This window comes from Dipodomys merriami, unplaced genomic scaffold (assembly GCF_024711535.1).
Source record: "Dipodomys merriami isolate MVZ:Mamm:240054 unplaced genomic scaffold, mDipMer1.0.p SCAF_1, whole genome shotgun sequence".
NCBI lineage: Eukaryota > Metazoa > Chordata > Mammalia > Rodentia > Heteromyidae > Dipodomys > Dipodomys merriami.
This window is the reverse complement of record NW_027202270.1, coordinates 114,759,328-114,777,665: the sequence shown is the minus strand read 5'-3', so window position 1 is coordinate 114,777,665 and position 18,338 is coordinate 114,759,328. Positions and strand designations below refer to the sequence as shown.

Sequence of the window (18,338 nt, the reverse complement as noted above, 5' to 3'; positions counted from 1 at the left end):
CAAAAGTAGAAAGCATATTGAAAAGGGAGTACATTTGCGTTTGCAGAGGATTTCTTTGTTTGGGTTTTTTTTTTTTAATTGTATTTTTTTTTTTGTCTTTTCTTTTTTGGTACTGGGGATCGAACCCAGGACGTTGCACTTGCTAGGCAAGCGCTTTGCCACTGAGCTACATCCCAGCCCAATGTATCTTATCTCTTAAATGTAAACATATTTAAAATGCACATTTAAGTAATATTTGAGAAGCCAAACAAAATAATAATAATAATACAGTTAAAGTGCTATGCATGTTGTCAGTGACAAAAAAAAAAAAACTATCTTCGTGGTCTTGGGGGCGGGCAGGGTGGGAAAACCTCAGTTTGGATGTCCCATAAGCACTTCTGGTGTGTTTAAAGTTAAATTTGTCAACTTCCTTCCCAACTTATATCCTCTGAACCCCAACCCCATTTTAGTATAGTGAGAAATAATATATATTATACCTTTATAATAAATGTGTGTATGGAGACATGGAGCATATTTGTGTGAACCATAATTGTAAATTTTTTAAGAACATGAAAAAGACAAAAGAAATACATCAAGATGAACAGTTCTTATTCTCTAGCTTATCTGATCTAGGGTGAATTTTGCTTAATACTTTTGTAATTTTATGAATTTCTAAAAATGTGGCTTTGTAATATATAGAATTAGAGAAAGAGGGGCTGGGAAGGTGGCTCAGTGGTAGAGTGCTTGCCTTGCACACCTGAGGCCCTGGGTTCGATTCCTCAGCACCACATAAGCAAAAAGAAAAAAGCTGGAAGTGGCGCTGTGGCTCAAGTGGTAGAGCGCTAGCCTTGAGCTGAAGAGCTGAGGGACAGCACCCAGGCCCAGACTTCAGGCCCCATCACCGGACCCAAAAAAAAAAAAAAGAATTAGAGAAAGAGTTACATGATATAATCCTACTTTATGGTCTTCTATATGGAGATTTTATTATCTGTTTAGTAATGTACCTTCAAAGTATATGGTCTCTGCTTAGGATGGTTTTCTTTAGAAGTTACCATACATATACAAATATGCTCTTGTTTTTATTAAGTTTTGTTTAACATTTTAAGAGAGTTTTTTGGAAGAGCAGAATTTTATTACTAGACTTGACTGAATAGTTTGACTTCAATTAGCCAACATACTCTGTGCCAGGTATTGTTGTAGAAACCAGGGATACAAAAATACAGTTTCATGGAAGGATAGGTAAACCAACATCATGCTATATAACAGATAATACAGTCTGATGAACACCATGGCAGAAGTGATCTTAAGTTGTGATGAAGCTTTGCCATAACTGCACTGTGAATTATGTTATCTTTTTCTCCTCTAGAGTCTTTCTTCAGTTCATGTGGGAGTTTAAATAAACTAAGTGAAGAGCCACTGATTCCTCCTCCTCTGCCTCCTCGAAAAAAGTTTGATCATGATGCTTCAAATTCCAAGGTAGTTAACAGGACCTCCATTTGCCATTCAGAGTCATCTGTCAGTTGTATTTTGGCTAGCCTCTATGATTTTTCAACATTTCGATTGTTGTATATGGAAAATACTTTAAGTAGTTGTTTAATCATCATAAAACCTTACCTTGAAAGGAAGAAAAAATGGTGGGTACGCTCACATATACTCAGAAGTCCATTTTCTTCTTGGTACAGATGGAAAGAACTTTAGTATTCTAAGGATTTTTAAACTTCCAAACAATGTTCCTCATATTTAAGGGTACATCAAAATCACCTGGACAACTTGTTAAAACCAGATTGTTGAACTTAATATGAGTTTGTGGTTCAGTAGGTCTTGGGCCCATGCCTCAGAATCTGCCTTTTGAACCCATTCTCTGTTGGTGTTGACACTGTCCTTGGGTATCACTTTGAGATCCACTGCTGTAAACCTCTTGGGGTAAAGTAGAAGTAGGTGCCCAGTATGTAGAACTTGATATTGAATCCTCTTGATATCATGTCCTTTTATGTCCACATAACTATCATCTTTTCACTTACTTGAAATGCACAAAACAAAATAACCACTGAAGATAAAGCTTTATGTTTAAAGATTTCAATGGAAGTATTGGGTATATTCAGCTATTAAACTGGGGCCTTAATTAAAACTGGAAGTAACATACTAAATTGGTTAATTTCAGCCTCTAGTAAACACAGAAGAATTTGTCAGTCTTTTAAAATTCTTACAAAATTTTCAGAATACAAACACAATTTAATTATTTTTTCTTTTTAAAGGGAACTATGAAACCTGATGATGACCCTCCTGCTATTCCACCAAGACAACCTCCCCCTCCAAAGATAAAACCCAGAGTTCCTGTTCCTACTGGTGCATTTGATGGGCAGCTGCACAGTCCACCTCCACCACCGCCAAGAGATCCTCTTCCTGACACTCCTCCACCAGTTCCCCTTCGGCCTCCAGAACACTTTATAAACTGTCCATTTAATCTTCAGCCACCTCCACTTGGACATCTTCACAGAGATTCAGAGTGGTTCAGAGACGTTAGTACCTGTCCAAATTCACCAAGCACTCCTCCTAGCACACCTTCTCCAAGAGTACCACGTCGATGCTATGTGCTCAGTTCTAGTAACAACAATCTTGTTCATCCTCCAGCTCCCCCTGTTCCACCAAGGCAGAATTCAAGTCCTCACCTACCAAAACTGCCACCAAAGACTTACAAGCGGGAGCTTTCGCATCCCCCATTGTACAGACTGCCTTTTCTAGAAAATGCAGAAACTCCTCAATGACCTTTGTCATATATAGTCATTGACACTGGAATAGTATTTGTAAAGATTTTTTTTAAATTATTCAAAAATGCATAGTATTTTAGTACTTTTTACAAATAATGCTCTTACAAAAATGCTACTGGTCAAATAAGCTTTTAAGAATTAGGGAAAACAATTACAAAAGTCCTTCGCCATTATCCTCAGGTGATCAGTAGCATTGCCCTGTCTTGGATCCTCAGTGCTGCCAGAAGGCCAGTAAAATGAATTTATATTTGCACTGTAGACTCTGCTAAAAAATGGCTTAAAGTGATTTTGATTGCACTGAAAGGGGATAGTGCTTTTATGGAATTTTTCAAGTTTGGGAGTAATAGATGCCTTTTTAAGGCAATGAATTTACACAAATTTAGAGGGTGTATTATGGTGTATTATAGTTTTTAAACCTCTTTGACCATCTTCCAGTTTATACTTCTAGTTTTTACATCTAGGAGAATTGTGAATAACACCCATTGTTCTTAAACTCTTTAATGCCATGTCTTAAATGCCAGTATTTGCTGCTGAAGACAAAAATGAAAAGTGGAATGGAAATAATAGAATGAACTGTGTTTATTACTTTATCAAAATGTAAACAAAGGTTTCATAATACAATTATAAAGGAACAAAAGGGCATGTATCTCATTCAGATGTGCCTTTTGATTTTGCAGAGTATGTTGTCTTTAGCTAATGAATTGAATATTGTTTTGGAAAACAAAGTTAATATGCCATGTATGTACAGTTTTGTTTATATTGTATATTTAAAGATAATGCTAATAACCTATATAAATTTAAGTGACTTGAGGCCTATAATACAATCTGCTACTTTACTAATTCATAAATTCAAAACAAAAGTTTCTTATGACATAGAAACGAATCAAATTGCCTTCAAAATTTATCAATGTTTTCTCTAAATCTCATGTTAATTGAAATTTTTTTAAAAAATATTTTGTTAGATTGGTAATATCTAAACCAGCAGGTAGTTAAAGCTTTATTAAACTTTTAAAACAGAGAAGTGAGTAAAACTTTCATTAGCTATTTGGACCCTTTTGTTCAAAGTGATGAGAGTGTTACCGTAATAGTGCAGTAGCAGCAGTTGTAAAGTAGCCAAAAGCCACGTTGTTTATTTACTGGTCTGTGGCCTTTTACTGTGCTTTGTATCAGAGTTCTTAACAAGATTAATAAATCACCTCAGTCTTAATTTTTCAAAGGCTTTTAAAGTATGTGTTTTCATTATAAGAAACAAGGGGAGATTGAATCCTGAAGAGAAATGTGTATGCATACACCTATTATTTTTTATATCTTAACGCAATTTAAGCTACATGATTTCAACAAATTAGTGATGTAAAGGGATGTTGTCACTGTTACCCAAGTGGCAGGCTTCCAGCAACTGTTTTTATACATTTATAACAAAAACTAGACGTACACTAAGAAATTCTTATTGAGGAGGATTATAGCCACTTTTGATACCTTTTGGAAAACCACTAGAATTTATGGTCATTAACTACTGTAAACCATCTCCAACTAGGTATAAAAACACCCTGGTGGTTAGCTTTGTTTATAAAGGGCAGATCATAGCATTAGATATATCTGAAAAAGTAATGAAAACTGCCTGCTAGTTAAGGAGTGGGAAGTTAGTTCTTGGGTTATTTTCATTCCAGGCTTTGGTAAGGCCGGCTGGGCACGCGCATGCGCTGCCGATGCCAGCTCCGCCTTCGGGAAGTGAGGACCAGGCGTGCGTGGGTGTGACGTCACGGCGCACACGACGTCCTGTTGTGGCCCGCGATGGCGGCTGCCCCCGAGCCCTCGGCCGAAGATCCGCTGTGGAGTTTTGTGCGAGTTTTGGAGAAACGGGATGGGACGGCGCTACGGCTGCAGCAGTACGGCTCCGGCGGCGTGGGTTGCGTTGTGTGGGACGCTGCTATTGTCCTTTCTAAATACCTGGAAACGCCCGCGTTTTCTCGCGAGGGGACGCACGCGCTGAGCCGCCGGTCGGTGCTGGAGCTGGGCTCGGGCACCGGGGCTGTGGGCCTCATGGCCGCCACCCTCGGGTAAGGGCCGCGCGAGGCCTGCCGACAGCGGCTTTCCCCCAGCCCCTGTGGCGGGCCTTCACGCACGGTTATTTTATAGGGCAGATGTGGTGGTCACCGATCTGGAGGAATTGCAAGACTTGCTGAAGATGAATATCAGGATGAACAAGCATCTTGTCACGGGTTCTGTTCAAACCAAGGTACTGAAATGGTTTGTATGGCCTTTCCGCTTGTTTTAAGATAGCGACGCGCAGTTTGTTTTAGTTTGCCTTTCACTAAAAGCATGGGCGTATCATACATACGGGACTTACTGCTTCTTGTTTAAAAAAAAAACAAGTGTTTTTAAATGGTTAAAGCGACTGTTAAAGATAGTTGTTTGGCATTTTTAAGGGGGGAAGAAATAGAAGATTTTCCTCCACCAGACTACATACTGATGGCTGACTGCATATACTACGAAGAGGTGAGTGTTCAAATGGGAGAGGTCCTTTGGATTTCCTGTATTCTGAAGCACACATTTCTGCACATTTAACATCTGTTAGTTCTTTGGTCTTAACAGTTAATGAAGTAGTGAAGAGAAGACAAAAGTTACCAATAACCACTTGTGATTACCATATAGACCTGCAAATCATGTTGTGACGAGTTAAGTGCATTTGACTAGTGGCTTCTGTAAGCATTTAAAAGAATTTTACATTTAGTCCCCAGTACTGCCAGAAATAAAGTACTTTGCTAGTTGGATATGTTATGAAACGCTCAAGTCACTTTCCTCCCCCTTAGTTGTACGCAATGAATGTGTTATTAACACATTGTTAACCATGATGGGAGAATTAAGACGCGTGGTAAAGAATGGATTCTTCTGTGGCAAGATTTGTTAGACCCATGGAATGATTTTTCTTTAAATAACAGTTTACGTAGTACTGTGGCCTTCACATGCTAAAATGAGTATTGGACCAATCCACATGCAAATTAGCATCAGTCCTTAAATTCTATGTAGGATCAGTCCTTAAATTCTATGTTAAATGAAGTTAAACTTATTTTTTCTTTTTCTTTTTTTGTGTCAGTGAAGGGGCTTGAACTGTTTTCTCATGGGAATGTCAAAATGCAGTCACTTAAATCCTTTTTCTAGAAACAAATCAATGTAATAGTTGATTAGTTAAGTGCTTACCAGCTACTAGTTATAGAATTAATGTGTGCTTTATTGGATTGATTAAAGATGGAGAGCTTGTAAGGGAGTTGATCCTTCTATGTTTCTAAGTCCCTTTTAGATTAGTGAGGGTTTTTTATTTTAGTCATAAATTTGAAAAATATATTTCTTCTTTGAATAGTCTTTGGAGCCTTTGCTGAAAACTCTAAAAGATCTCAGTGGATCTGAAACTTGCATTATATGTTGTTATGAGCAGCGTACAATGGGAAAAAATCCAGAAATTGAGAAAAAATATTTTGAGGTAAGTAATCTGTTAGATCCATCTTATATCCACATACAGCCTCAGAGAGGATATATATGATTGTTGTATTATTTTATGGTAATTTTGAGAGGGAAACATTCTGCTTGAACCCAAAGAGAGGATCCTTTCCCAATCCACCACCCTACAAAGCCCTCTCCATTTTGGTCTTTCTAAATCCTTTCTCTTTCTTTTCCAATTTGTTAATATTATATCTACAGAACAATGTAAAATAACAACACTTGGCTTTTCTAAGAAAGTGTTTAATGTTTCTTTATTAACACAATTTTTAACCAATCATTGACATAGATGTATATATGCATTACTTTTGGAGAATACATGATAAAAATGTGGGAGGTGATAACTTTTACTTCTATATTTTTATGAATTAAAATTTTCAGCATTTTTTTAGATGGGTAGACTCACAGGAAGGTGTAAAGGAGTACATACCATTTTAGGTATCTTTCACCCTCTTCCCCCAGGAGTGGCCTAATTCATCCTGTTATAAGTGACTCCTCTTGAGGATGCATCTGTTTAAAAGACAACTTCAGTTTATTGAAAAAGCAACTACAGGGGCTGGGAAGGTGGCTCAGTGGTAGAGCGCTTGCATTGCATGCCTGAGGCCCTGGGTTCGATTCCTCAGCACCACATAAGCAAAAAGAAAAAAGCCGGAAGTGGCGCTGTGGCTCAAGTGGTAGAGCGCTAGCCTTGAGCTGAAGAGCTGAGGGACAGCGCCCAGGCCCAGAGTTCAGGCCCCACGACCAGACCAAAAAAAAAAAAACAAAAAAGCAACTACATGGGTGGCATTGATCAAAATGGATTATTTTTATAAATGGACTTGACTCAAAACTCTTTTATACAACTACTCAGATTACAAAAACCTCTTAAAACAAATGCAATTATATGACTTCCTCAGATAATATTTCTCTAAAATAATGAAGGTTAGCAAACTTTTGAAATTGTATGTGTAATTGAAATTTTTATAGTATTTTTGTTGAAGTAATACAGATATAAAATACTTATCAAGTATACAGTTCAGTTTTTCATGTGCTCCCATCCATTACCCAACATAAGCATACAGAACATACTCAAGACCTCAGAAAGTTTCCACATTGCTGCTTGCTAGTCAGCACTCCTCCAGCAGAAATCACAATTCTGACTTCTACCACCACAGACCACTTTATATTACTGAGTTTAATGTGTATCTTTTTTAAACTTACAGCTCCTTCAGCTAGACTTTGACTTTGAAAAAATTCCTTTGGAAAAACATGATGAAGAATATCGAAGTGAAGATATTCACATTATTTACATCAGGAAGAAAAAATTGGTAAGTACACACTTTTTCAGCCTCTGTGAGATTTCATCAGCTAGTTATTGTCCCTGGGCTTAGGTGTGGTCCAGCCCTTTATCATGATGTAGTTTAAAAGCTATGATGATTCACTGACGCAGGTACTTATACATGTATTAAGATAACTTCACCTGCTTTCCCTTGCTCTAAAATAAGTCAGAACCAGGCCATGGTGTTACATCCCCCCTGACTGCAGCATTCAGAAGGTTGAGACAAAAAGATGGGTTGCATGCCAGGCTGGGCTACCTAGCAAAGTGCTGTCTTAAAAGAAATAAAGGCAGGCTTTTTTTTATGTTTGGTTTGATGGTATCTGTGATACTGGGGATGGAACTCAGGAGTCTTGAGCATTCTAGGTAAGCACTCTATTACTGAGTTAAATCTCCAGTCTGGCTTTTTTTTTTTTTTTTTCCTTTGGTGATGATACCAGAGCTTGATTGAACTTAGGACCTCACACTCTTGCTTGGCTCATCCCAGCTTTTAGCTGGTTATTTTGGAGATGCAGTCTTAGGGACTTTTTTTGCCTAAGTTGCCTTTGAATCTTGGTCCTCCAGATCTCAGCCTCCTGAGTACCTAGGATTACAGATGTGAGCCATCAGTACCTAGCCTGGTAGGCTTTTAGAAAGTTTTTACCAACTATAAATTACAGTGGGTCATGTGCATGTGGCAGAGGAAACCTGTTTACCTTGTAGCTGAAGATAAAAGGAGAGAGAAAAGTTGGGGAAGGGTCCACTATCACTCTCTCTCTCTAGCCACATCCCTCATCACTGCAGAAACCACCTGCTGTGCTTTGTCTCTTTAAATTTGCACCACCTACCAAAGCACCTCCTTGCCCAGGGGAAACAAACCTTTAACATATGGGCCTTTGAGGACACCTAATCCAGACCACAGCTTTGGGCTTTACCTTCAAACAGAAGATTAGTCCTTTTTAAGTTTCTCTTCTGTAAATTGTTTTTAAAAGACTAGTTCTAACCTTTGAACTTTCTCTAGTCATTTTAGTTTTATGGGTTTTTTTTGTTTGTCTTTTTTTTTTTTTTTTCAAAGGAAAATGTAAGCTGTAGGCAGATTGTTCCATAAAGGAAACACTCAAAACCAAATAGAATTTATTTTTCATTTTTTAATTGTTATTGTAAAGGTGATGTACAGAGTTACATCAGGTAATGAATACATTTCATCTTGGACAATGTTACTTCTTCCATAGCTCTCTCCCAGTTTAGAATTTGTTTCCTTTTTTTGTTGCATTCTCTTTGTGGCACATCAACCACATTTATTCAGGTTGCACCTGTGCATCTAGAATTTGACCCTATAGAAGGGATGAATGATACCTATTTTGTATCTCGAGCACTTTTTCTAAATGTCACCTGCATGAGGCTTTATGACATTATGACTTGAATTAATGAGCTAAACCCTAGTTAACCGAACTTGTTTCTATTTTTGCTCTGATTGAATTTGTTCATGCAAGTTTTCTAATTATGTGTGTTCTAGCTAAATGCAAATGTAACAGTTTTATGGACCAAGAAGATGTTAGGACTAATTCTAAAGGAGAGGAATGGAATTAGTAAATCAGTTAACATTTATATGGCATGTTGCTGGAGATATAAAGAAAAAGAAAAAATATTTGTGTTTTAGGAGATGGAGTTTTTATCAGAATTTTTTTTTCGGGGGGGGGGCGGGGAGCCAGCCTTGGGGCTTGAACTCAGCATATGGGCACTGTCCTTGAGCTTCTTTTGCCTAAGGCTAGCACTCTACCACTTGAGCCACAGTGCCACTTTCAGCTTTTTCTGTTTATGTGGTACAGAGGAACTGAACCCAGGACTTCATGCATGCTAGGCAAGCACTCTACCACTAAGCTACAGGCCCAGCCCTGAAACTAATTTTAAAGTAGGGGTGCTCATGCTTGTAATCCTACTCAGGAAGCTAAGATCTGGAGGATTGAAGATTGAAGCGATCAATTACCATTAGTTCCGGAACTAATTTTAAAGTAGGGGGTTTTTTTTTGAGGTTTTTTTGATGCACAAAGATTTTGTGTTCCTGAATATAAAGGCTTGTCCGTATTCCCCCACCAAATAAATCCTTTCTTTTAAGCTGGTATGAGTCACATCTCATAAAATTTACCCTTTTAAAGTATGCAAAATAGTGTTTTTTAGTACATCCATACAGAGTTGCACAAACCGTCACTAGTTTCTGTTGTTTTTAACATTTTCATCACCCCCAAAAGAAACCCTATGCCTATTAGTCCTGATTCCTTATTTTCCTCCTGATAGTCATGAATCTGTTTCTAGGCATGGTTCCATTCTGTATATCATATAAATGTAATCACATATTATGTGCCTTTTGTGTCTAGCTACTGTCACGCAGCATAATACTGTCAAGGTTCACCCATGCTGTGGCATGCTTTAACATTTTACTCCTGTGTTTGAATAATATTTCTTTGTTTGCTTTCATATATCTTACTCATCCCATCATCGGTTGGTAGCATTTCACTTGCTTACTTTTGGGCTGTGATGAATAATGTTGTGAACTTTCATTTAGAAATCTTTTTGTGAGCATACTTTTTTTTTCAAATCTCTTGGGTATATACCTAGAATGGTACTGTTATGTTCTATGGGAACTCTGTGTAACTATCTTGAGGAATTAGGAACCTATTCTAAAGCTACTATATCATTTTACATCCAACCAGCAGTATATGAGTTCCACTTTCTCCACATCCTAACACTTGTTACTGCTTATCATAGATAACTATAGCCATCTTAGTAAGTATGAAATAGAATCTTACTGTGGTTTTTATTTTCATTTCCTTAATGACTTAATGGTACTGAGTTTCTTTTCATGTCCTTAGAGAAATACTTGCCCATTTTCAAATTGAGGTGTTTTTTGTTTTTTTTTTTAATTTATTTTTCTTTTTTTGGTGAGTTGTGAGGCTTGAAGTCCAGGCCTGGACGCTGTCCCTCAGCTCTTTAGCCCAAGGCTAGTGCTCTACCACTTGAGCTACAGCTCTACTTCTGGCTTTTTGGTGGTTAATTGGAGATAAGAGTCTCATAGACTTTCCTGCCTGGGTTGGCTTTATACAGCGATCCTTAGCTCTCAGCCTTCTGAGTAGATAGTATTACAGGTGTGAGCCACCGGTGCCCAGCTTAAAATTTATTTTTCTTTTCTTTTTTTTGGGGGGGTCCGGTTGTGGGGCCTGAACCCTGGGTCTGGGCGCTGTCCCTCAGCTCTTCAGCTCAAGGCTAGCACTCTACCACGAGCCACAGCGCTACTTCTGGCTTTTTTTTCTTATGTGGTGCTGAGGAATCGAACCCAGGCCTTGAGCATGCAAGGCAAGTACTCTACCACTGAGCCACCTTCCCAGCCCAGGTTTTTAATTTTTAAATAAAACTTGTATATCTGAGTATTTTAAACTTTTTAATTAGTGTATATTAGTTGTATAAAAGGATTTGACTGGAACTCCCTACATGCATGCAATGTTCTTTGACAGGTTTCATTCCTAGTATTCTCTCTTTACCACCAAAGGTTTTTCATTTTGATAATGTCCAACATAATCTGTTTTTTCCCTTTGGATGTTTGTGTTTTAGGCGTTAGCTAAGACCCATCTCTATACATTATACATGGTTATTCACTTCCATTTTTTTTTTCTCATAGAACTCGCCACCGTGAGACCTTTAATCATCTTACTCAAGCTTCTCACAGCCTGGGGGAGCTAGAGATGGGAATGGAGCATGTGAATGCAGCATGGGAAGATTCTGTTTACAGATTTTTTTCAGCATGTCTTTAGAGATCTGACATATGAATGACAACCACGTGTGCTGCCTGCAATATGAAATGACTGCCTTGCCTGCTGGTGGGCCTGAAACCCAACTTAGATTTACTTAGCTTCAGCATCAAGTTCTGTTTATAAGAAACAGTGGGAATTGGTCACTCAAATAAACTAGGTAGTAATAATGTTAGCCTACAGTATGCCAAAGTGAATAAATAATAAGGCAGCATGATGATCCACTCAGCATATGTCAGGAAACTAGAGATAAATTGATCCATTTTCTAAAGATACATGTCTATTACTATATAATGTTTTAAATTCAGACCAGGTGACTTCACTTTTTAGAGTCATATCATAGTGTTATCTTTTGCTTCATCTTCAGTATAGGTATTCACCAAACTTTTGTTCTTGTCCTCCACTGTGTGAATATCTTTATACTTCTCATTTGGGAAGGATGAGAATAGAAAGCCTAGTTTCAGACTCATGTATTTATGTGGTTTGTACAGTTTTACTTGTGTGTAACTTCCAGGAAAATCTGGTTTTTAAACACTGTTATTAAGTTAATTTGTTTACGCGAAACAGTGAAAGATTTTTTAAATAACTTCAAATGTAGTTCTATACAACTTATCAAATGATTTTTAAACTGTTTTCTCCATTTTTTTGTTACGATAATCATCTATTCACTTAGCCTGATCTGTGAAGGACTAATCATGCCATCCAGAGTAGTAACCAGATGGAATTCTGGTATTTATAGGCACTGGTGCTAGGTGCAAATTTTATGTGGTAAATAAACATTGTCTTTGAGACCATGTGACTTTGTTTCAGAAATAGTTTTGAAGAAAAGGAACATCCAGGATCAGGGACTGCTTTCCAGAAAGTTCAAAAGCAGCCTGGTTTAGAGACTGAAGATTAAAGCCAGTAGAACATTTCTTCACTTTCAGTTTGCTTTACTGTGCTTTTGCAGAATTCTTCATTCATATTGTCCTTAGCATTTCATTAAGCATTTTTCCCCAAGCAGTTAGTTACCAAACTACATGGACTGAAGTAGCCCAGATTCCTCACATCTCTTTTTCAATGTTTTTTCTAGGCTTCCACCTGTGGGTGTGGAGCTGATGGACCCCTAGGTTTATTATATGAAAACCCAGCTCTTTTACCTCAATGAGGTGCAACTTACAGTCCAAGATTTCCTGAAGGAATCAGGGTAAAGTCAGCCTCTTTTCAACTTTGCTGAAATCACACTTTTGCCTGCCTTTGCTCTCTGTCTTGCTGCTCCCACTCCCTTATTCACCACCTCAATAAGAAGTCACTCCTTCTGGAGAATGACCTAAGGTATTGACAAGAGAAGTAGGTGACCTATGAAAATATCAAGCAGCTTTTTTTTTCCTGCTCTAGAATAATGCCTTCACCAAAGTAACAGGTGCCTTGTCCATGTCTCTCATTTTAAGATCAGAGAGCCCCTGGGGCCAGCACTAGTGGGGACAGTGCAGAGAATGTGCTCTATCACCACTGCCATCCCACACTGCCAGGGAAGCAGGCGTGCAGTATCAGGTATGGACGTAGTCCTGTGCTGCTCCCTCTTGCAGGGAACTGTCTGTACTGCAGAACCACAAGAAGGAGGGCTGAGCGAATAACTCAAGACCTAAAATGCTTGTTAAGGAGAGAATACCATTTCCAAATATGTTTGGATTTGTGTTTATCCACCAGATTAATTGCAGGGTTTTGTTTTGTTTTGTTTTGTTTTGTTGGGTCCAGTCATGGGACCTGAACTCTGGGCCTGGGCGCTGTCCCTCAGCTCTTCAGCTCAAGGCTAGCGCTCTACCTCTTGAACCACAGTGCCACTTCCAGCTTTTTTTCTTTTTGCTTATGTGGTGCTGAGGGCTTCATGCATGCAAGGCATGCACTCAACCATTGAGCTACCTTCCCAGCCCAACTGCAGTTGTTTTATTTCAAAGCCTGGAGACAACTGGAGGGGGCACATGATGTGACCCTGCCAGTCTGAGACTTGGTGGCTAGAAGACTTACATAGCAGTGGAAAGGATGCAACCAACATGAGGTATGATGCCACTAACTGTTCAGTCTGAATGTATCTAACTGTCCAATCTCAAAGCATACCAGTCTTTTGGGAAACTGCTTGAGCGACCCAGGGACTTTGGGCAGGCAGGGGTGGCCAGTGCATAATATAAACCATAAATTTTTTAGAATCCAGCTGTAGTTAGCTAAGGATAGGATTATGACCTTACTGAAAGGCAGTGAGTGTGTCTCGAACCATGCTGCACAGGACATCACCTGGAAAATTGAAAGCAAGCAAAAGCCCTATCCTAATTCCAATTAAGTGTGCCATTGTTATGAAAAGATGGCTTTAATATTTAGCCTAAATTGAAAACCATTGTGAGAAGGAAATCTTTCAGCATCTCCATCCCAAGGGGAGAAAAGAATGTATATAAAAAATTAAGGCACCTGTTAAGAGTAGGCCTGTGTTGCATAGAGAAGGAAAAACAATCTGATGTGGAATGGGTTTTAAAGAAAATGGCTGAGCTTTAGAAACTGAAGTATACTTAAAGTAGCTGAAAATCCAGGGAATCTGGTCATTGACAAGGTAAAGGTAAGAATGCCTGCAGACAGGGAGGGAGATGCAACAGATAGACAAAAAAAATTAGAAGTTTCACCTCCAAAGACTTGAATTTCTTTTATGCCATTTATAACCAAAGATACTTGGGGTAGCATAGCTTTGCTCCAGTTCACAGCCAAGGGTCCATGTTTATATGACTGGTGAATTGGAGGGTAAGATTGGGTTCAATTGTAAGATGTATCAATAACCCAGAATGTTAGTATGGTTTTTTCCTACCACATCTTTCCATTTTTTTTCTTTGAAGTTACCTGTATTAAATATGTTCATCAAATTTTAGACATTCATGGGCCATAGAGATATGACTGTTGTTCTATTGGTTCCCTGTAGGTGGCATTACTTGGCTTCAACTTTATTACACAGTGTATAACAAAGACGTAAAAACCAAATCTATTTTGACTTATAGTCACTATTGGATTTTAAAGATGAATTTAAAAAACAAGCTATTAAAAAAAAAATAAGCTATTACAAGTTCCTTGGAAAAAATAACATGTAAATAAAATTGGATCATGTTCTTATAAAATTGTACCTGGCTTATCTGTCCACTTCATTCTGCTACACATTGCACAAAGCTACAGAAATTACAATTCATAATACATTTTATCTGTTACTAAGATCTTGAGTGGGAGACAGACATTTAAGAGGCTAATTTAGTTCAAGTGAGGTTCTAAAACTTAGATTCACCTTGACGACAGTACCTTTTACATAATACATGATTTTACATCTGAGGTATTTGGAACTTCTAATTAATTTTAATTAGTTTTTCAGATCAGTGTTCTTTCCTCATTAGAGTAGCTTTTCTATCAAAAGACTGAAGTTCAGTCTGTCTTTGGCAATCCTATAATCTCAGGGCATCCATTTGACCTTTCTCCCTGCCCCCCACCCCTTTCAAGAAATACTGGGACTTGAAAGGTTTGAGTCATCAGTCATAAACATTTTGCAAAGATTTCCCACATAGAGGCCTAATTAAAAAATTTATGGCAACAAAATTTTTACTGAAATTAAGGAAAAACAAAGCTGCTTTTCATAATTTATAATTTTGCATAGGAAAAGCAGTAACTTTTCAAATCGTTCTCATAGTTAAGTTTAAACTGTTATATATTTGCAGTCATTGTTAGATGTTATGGGTTGGTGGTGTTATAAGACTATCCAGTGAGTGCTTAATTGTGATACATTATAATTTTTTTGGCAGTATTGGGATTTGAACCCAGAACTCTACCACCTGATCCACGCCTCTGACTCCTTTTTTGCTTTGGTTATTTTTCAGATAAGGGCTTGCATTTTTTTTTAAATTTAATTTAATTTTATTTGAGAACATACTGTACAGAGGGGCTACAATTACATGGGCAGGATAATGCATACATTTCTTACCAAGCATTGCAGCCTCCTCCTTTGTTTACCCTTCACCTCCCTTCCCCGCCTCCCCCCTCCCCCCACCCAATTATACCCCCCTCCCCCCCACACACCGACATTGTAAAGCTGGTTTTGACATGACATTTTGTACTTCTCATTGTTGCAACAGGTCCACCTGAATCCTTAAACGACTTGTTTGTCCCCATCTCCTCCACATGTTATACTGACATCAAATATAGTGAAAGCGGGGGTTACACTGTGGGGGAGGGACATACAAAGCAACAAAGAAATAATCTTATAAATGCGTTAGAAACACATGCATGAAAGAAACGAAAACATTAAAATACATATTTAAGGGTTCATTTTCCTAACATCACATTATCTGACCTTTTCCGCTTGACTCATACCTATACTATATATTGCAGACTCTCTCCACTTCTCTTCAATCTAGTATTAGAATGCCTAGCTACAGCAATAAGACAAGATGCAGACATAAAGGGGATCCAAATAGGGAAAGAAGAAATAAAACTCTCCCTCTTTGCAGATGACATGATCTTGTATTTAAAGAATCCCATAGCCTCCACTCCCAAATTACTCAAGCTGATTCAAAACTTTGGCAAAGTAGCAGGTTATAAAATTAACCCCCAAAAATCAATGGCTTTTCTATATGCCAACAATGAGAAGGGCTTGCATTTTTGTTCAAGACTGGTCTTAAACCTATAGCCTCCTGACTAGCTGTTATTGTAGGCATGAACCAACATACTTGACCTAGTAATTTAATGTTAATAACAAGATATGATAGTTTGCAAAAACAAAAACATGCGAGAGCAAGTTATCTGAGTTTTTTCTCATTTGCTTTTTAAAACAAGTATAGAGCATATATATGCCCTAGGACTAGATTATATGGATTTGAATCCCAGTTCTAGGATTTAGTAGTTGTGTAACTTTACAGATTTAAACGATACATAGTTTTCCTCCTGTATTTTGTTTTCCTGTGACAGTAGAGGGTTTGAAATTGGGACCCTGAGCTTGCTAGTTAGGTGCTCTGCCACTTGAGCCTCACCCCTAGTATACATGCATATTGAGGATCATCTCTACCTCATAGGCTGCCTCTGGGGGATTCAGGTTAGCACATACAGTGTAACCCTCTGGCACACCGTGTCAATGCTGTGACTGGAGTAGGAGTGAGATTATAGTGGGGCCCTAGGCTCATGGTATAAAAGCTGCCTGTCTTTCTAAGAGTATGGAATATGTTCCTCTCCCCAGACAGCTGAGAGGGAAAATGCTGAGAACTGTAGTTCACAGACCATTATTTGAACAACTAAGCAGTTCTAGAAGGAAGGGATCAAGTAGAAGAAAATCACTTTCACAGTCTTAAAGCATCTTGTGAATGGAAAGACCAATGGAGTCAAAGGAAAGCCTCCTTTCTAACCGTGGGAGCTCATTTCTGCAGGCCACAGCTTACAGATTAACACCCCATTGCCCTGAATCCTTTATTAAATCTTTCTTCCAGGTTCTTATCTCTATTAAACCTAAGAACAACTATTAGGGAGCAGGTAATTAAAGTACAACAGGTCCTTCAATCTTCATGTCAGTGTTTTCAGGATAGGTGGTTTATTAACTAAGAGTTACAGCAGGGAGCTGGAAAGTTGGCTCCATGGTAGAGTGCTTGCCTCGCATGCATGAGGCCCTGGGTTCGATTCCTCAGCACCACATAAACAGAAAAAAAAGCTGAAAGTGGCGTTGTGTCTCAAGTGGTTGGGCGCTAGCCTTGAGCTGAAGAGCTGGGGGACAGCGCCCAGGCCCAGAGTTCAGGCCCCACGACCGACAAAAAAAAAAAGTTACAGCAGTTGCCTCATTGGGTAAGTGGTCTTTCCTGTGTGCTCATGTGTGTGTGGGCAGGGGAGGGGGGGGCATTCAGAGGTTTAGCTTAACTAATTCTTCAAGCTTCCCGACTGTCTTTACCACACCTTGAGTTGTTCCTGTTTCTCCATCAGTGAGTATAAAGTGGCACATATGCTTTATCATACTGAACTTCAAGGCCTTTTAAAAATAGTTTATTGTTATTATAAAGGTATTGTACAGAGGAGTAATCATTTCATAAGGCAGGTAATAAGGTCATTTCTTTTTGGACAATGTCACCTCTTCCTTTGTTCTCTCCCACTTCCCAAGGCTTTTTTTTCTCAATTCATGAAAAAGTGATTGTAAATACTAAATAACTCATAAGTTTTAGAAATCTTTATCACTTATCTGTAATATATTTACCTACTTTGATCAGTTCACCTTTTTAATATTCACAAGGTTGAAAACCTTGCAAAGCAAAACCATGACTTTTGAAAAAGAGCTGGCCTAGATGGAACCCTTTGTAGGCCTTAGGGTTTGAGTAGTTGGTAGATATCTTTTGGGTTATTAACTCTAAGCTACCATTGACCATATGTTAAACACTTGATGATGGATCAGTATGTTCAAACATTCTTTAGTAATTTTTAGAGAATTAATTTTAACACAGATGTGTTCTTGGACGCATATCCAATCAATAACAATATGAGTTCCAGGTCCACGTGTTGGCCCTCTTCACTTTGGTAAATCATTGCCAGTTGTTTCTACAGTACAACAATCCTATGTATCTATTCAATACTCAACCTTGATCTTTGAAAAAAAAGCTGCATATTGAAGTGCCATAAATATAAATAGCATACTGTACCCAACACTTAGATTAGAGATGCTTTATACTGATAATTGCAGTGAGTATAATCTCAAGGTACCATCATTCACTTAGAATATTGGACTGGTTTCTTGAAGCTCTAAAACAGGAAAAACTAGTTTAACACTCCCACAAATAATAAACATTTAACTAGAGAAGGTCTTCAGATTACAGTGTGATTTAGAGTACAATAATGTTCTTTGAAAATAGTAATCTTTCTAAGTCTTGTCTAAATCTTAAAGTTTTGTTGGTCACAAATTTCACTCTCAAGCTCATATTGCATGCTTCATTCATTCTGTTACCCCCTCCATGTGTTCCTGTGAAATGAGGT

General features: G+C 38.2%; 2 protein-coding genes across 4 annotated transcripts in view; both read left to right on the top strand.

The window, feature by feature from the left end:
* Sos2 (SOS Ras/Rho guanine nucleotide exchange factor 2) overlaps positions 1-3,963 on the top strand; it is a 75,517-nt gene extending 71,554 nt beyond the window's left edge. For both annotated transcript variants that reach the window (XM_070027780.1, XM_070027772.1), the window contains 2 exons: positions 1,346-1,455; positions 2,235-3,963. In XM_070027780.1, coding sequence (XP_069883881.1) covers positions 1,346-1,455; positions 2,235-2,744 — 620 coding nt within the window. In that variant the 3' untranslated portion in view covers positions 2,745-3,963. The remainder of the gene's footprint in view (positions 1-1,345; positions 1,456-2,234) is intronic.
* Positions 3,964-4,512: 549 nt separating this feature from the next.
* Positions 4,513-14,478, top strand: Vcpkmt (valosin containing protein lysine methyltransferase). 2 transcript variants are annotated; one of them, XM_070027761.1, is made up of 6 exons: positions 4,513-4,744; positions 4,884-4,994; positions 5,174-5,243; positions 6,106-6,225; positions 7,445-7,549; positions 11,210-14,478. In XM_070027761.1, the coding sequence occupies exons 1-6, from the start codon at positions 4,539-4,541 to the stop codon at positions 11,222-11,224; spliced, it is 627 nt and encodes a 208-aa protein (XP_069883862.1). In that variant the 5' UTR covers positions 4,513-4,538; the 3' UTR covers positions 11,225-14,478. The 2 variants fall into 2 exon arrangements, with proteins under 2 accessions (XP_069883862.1, XP_069883853.1); XM_070027752.1 differs by having other exon boundaries at positions 4,513-4,804.
* The last annotated feature ends 3,860 nt before the right edge of the window (positions 14,479-18,338 follow it).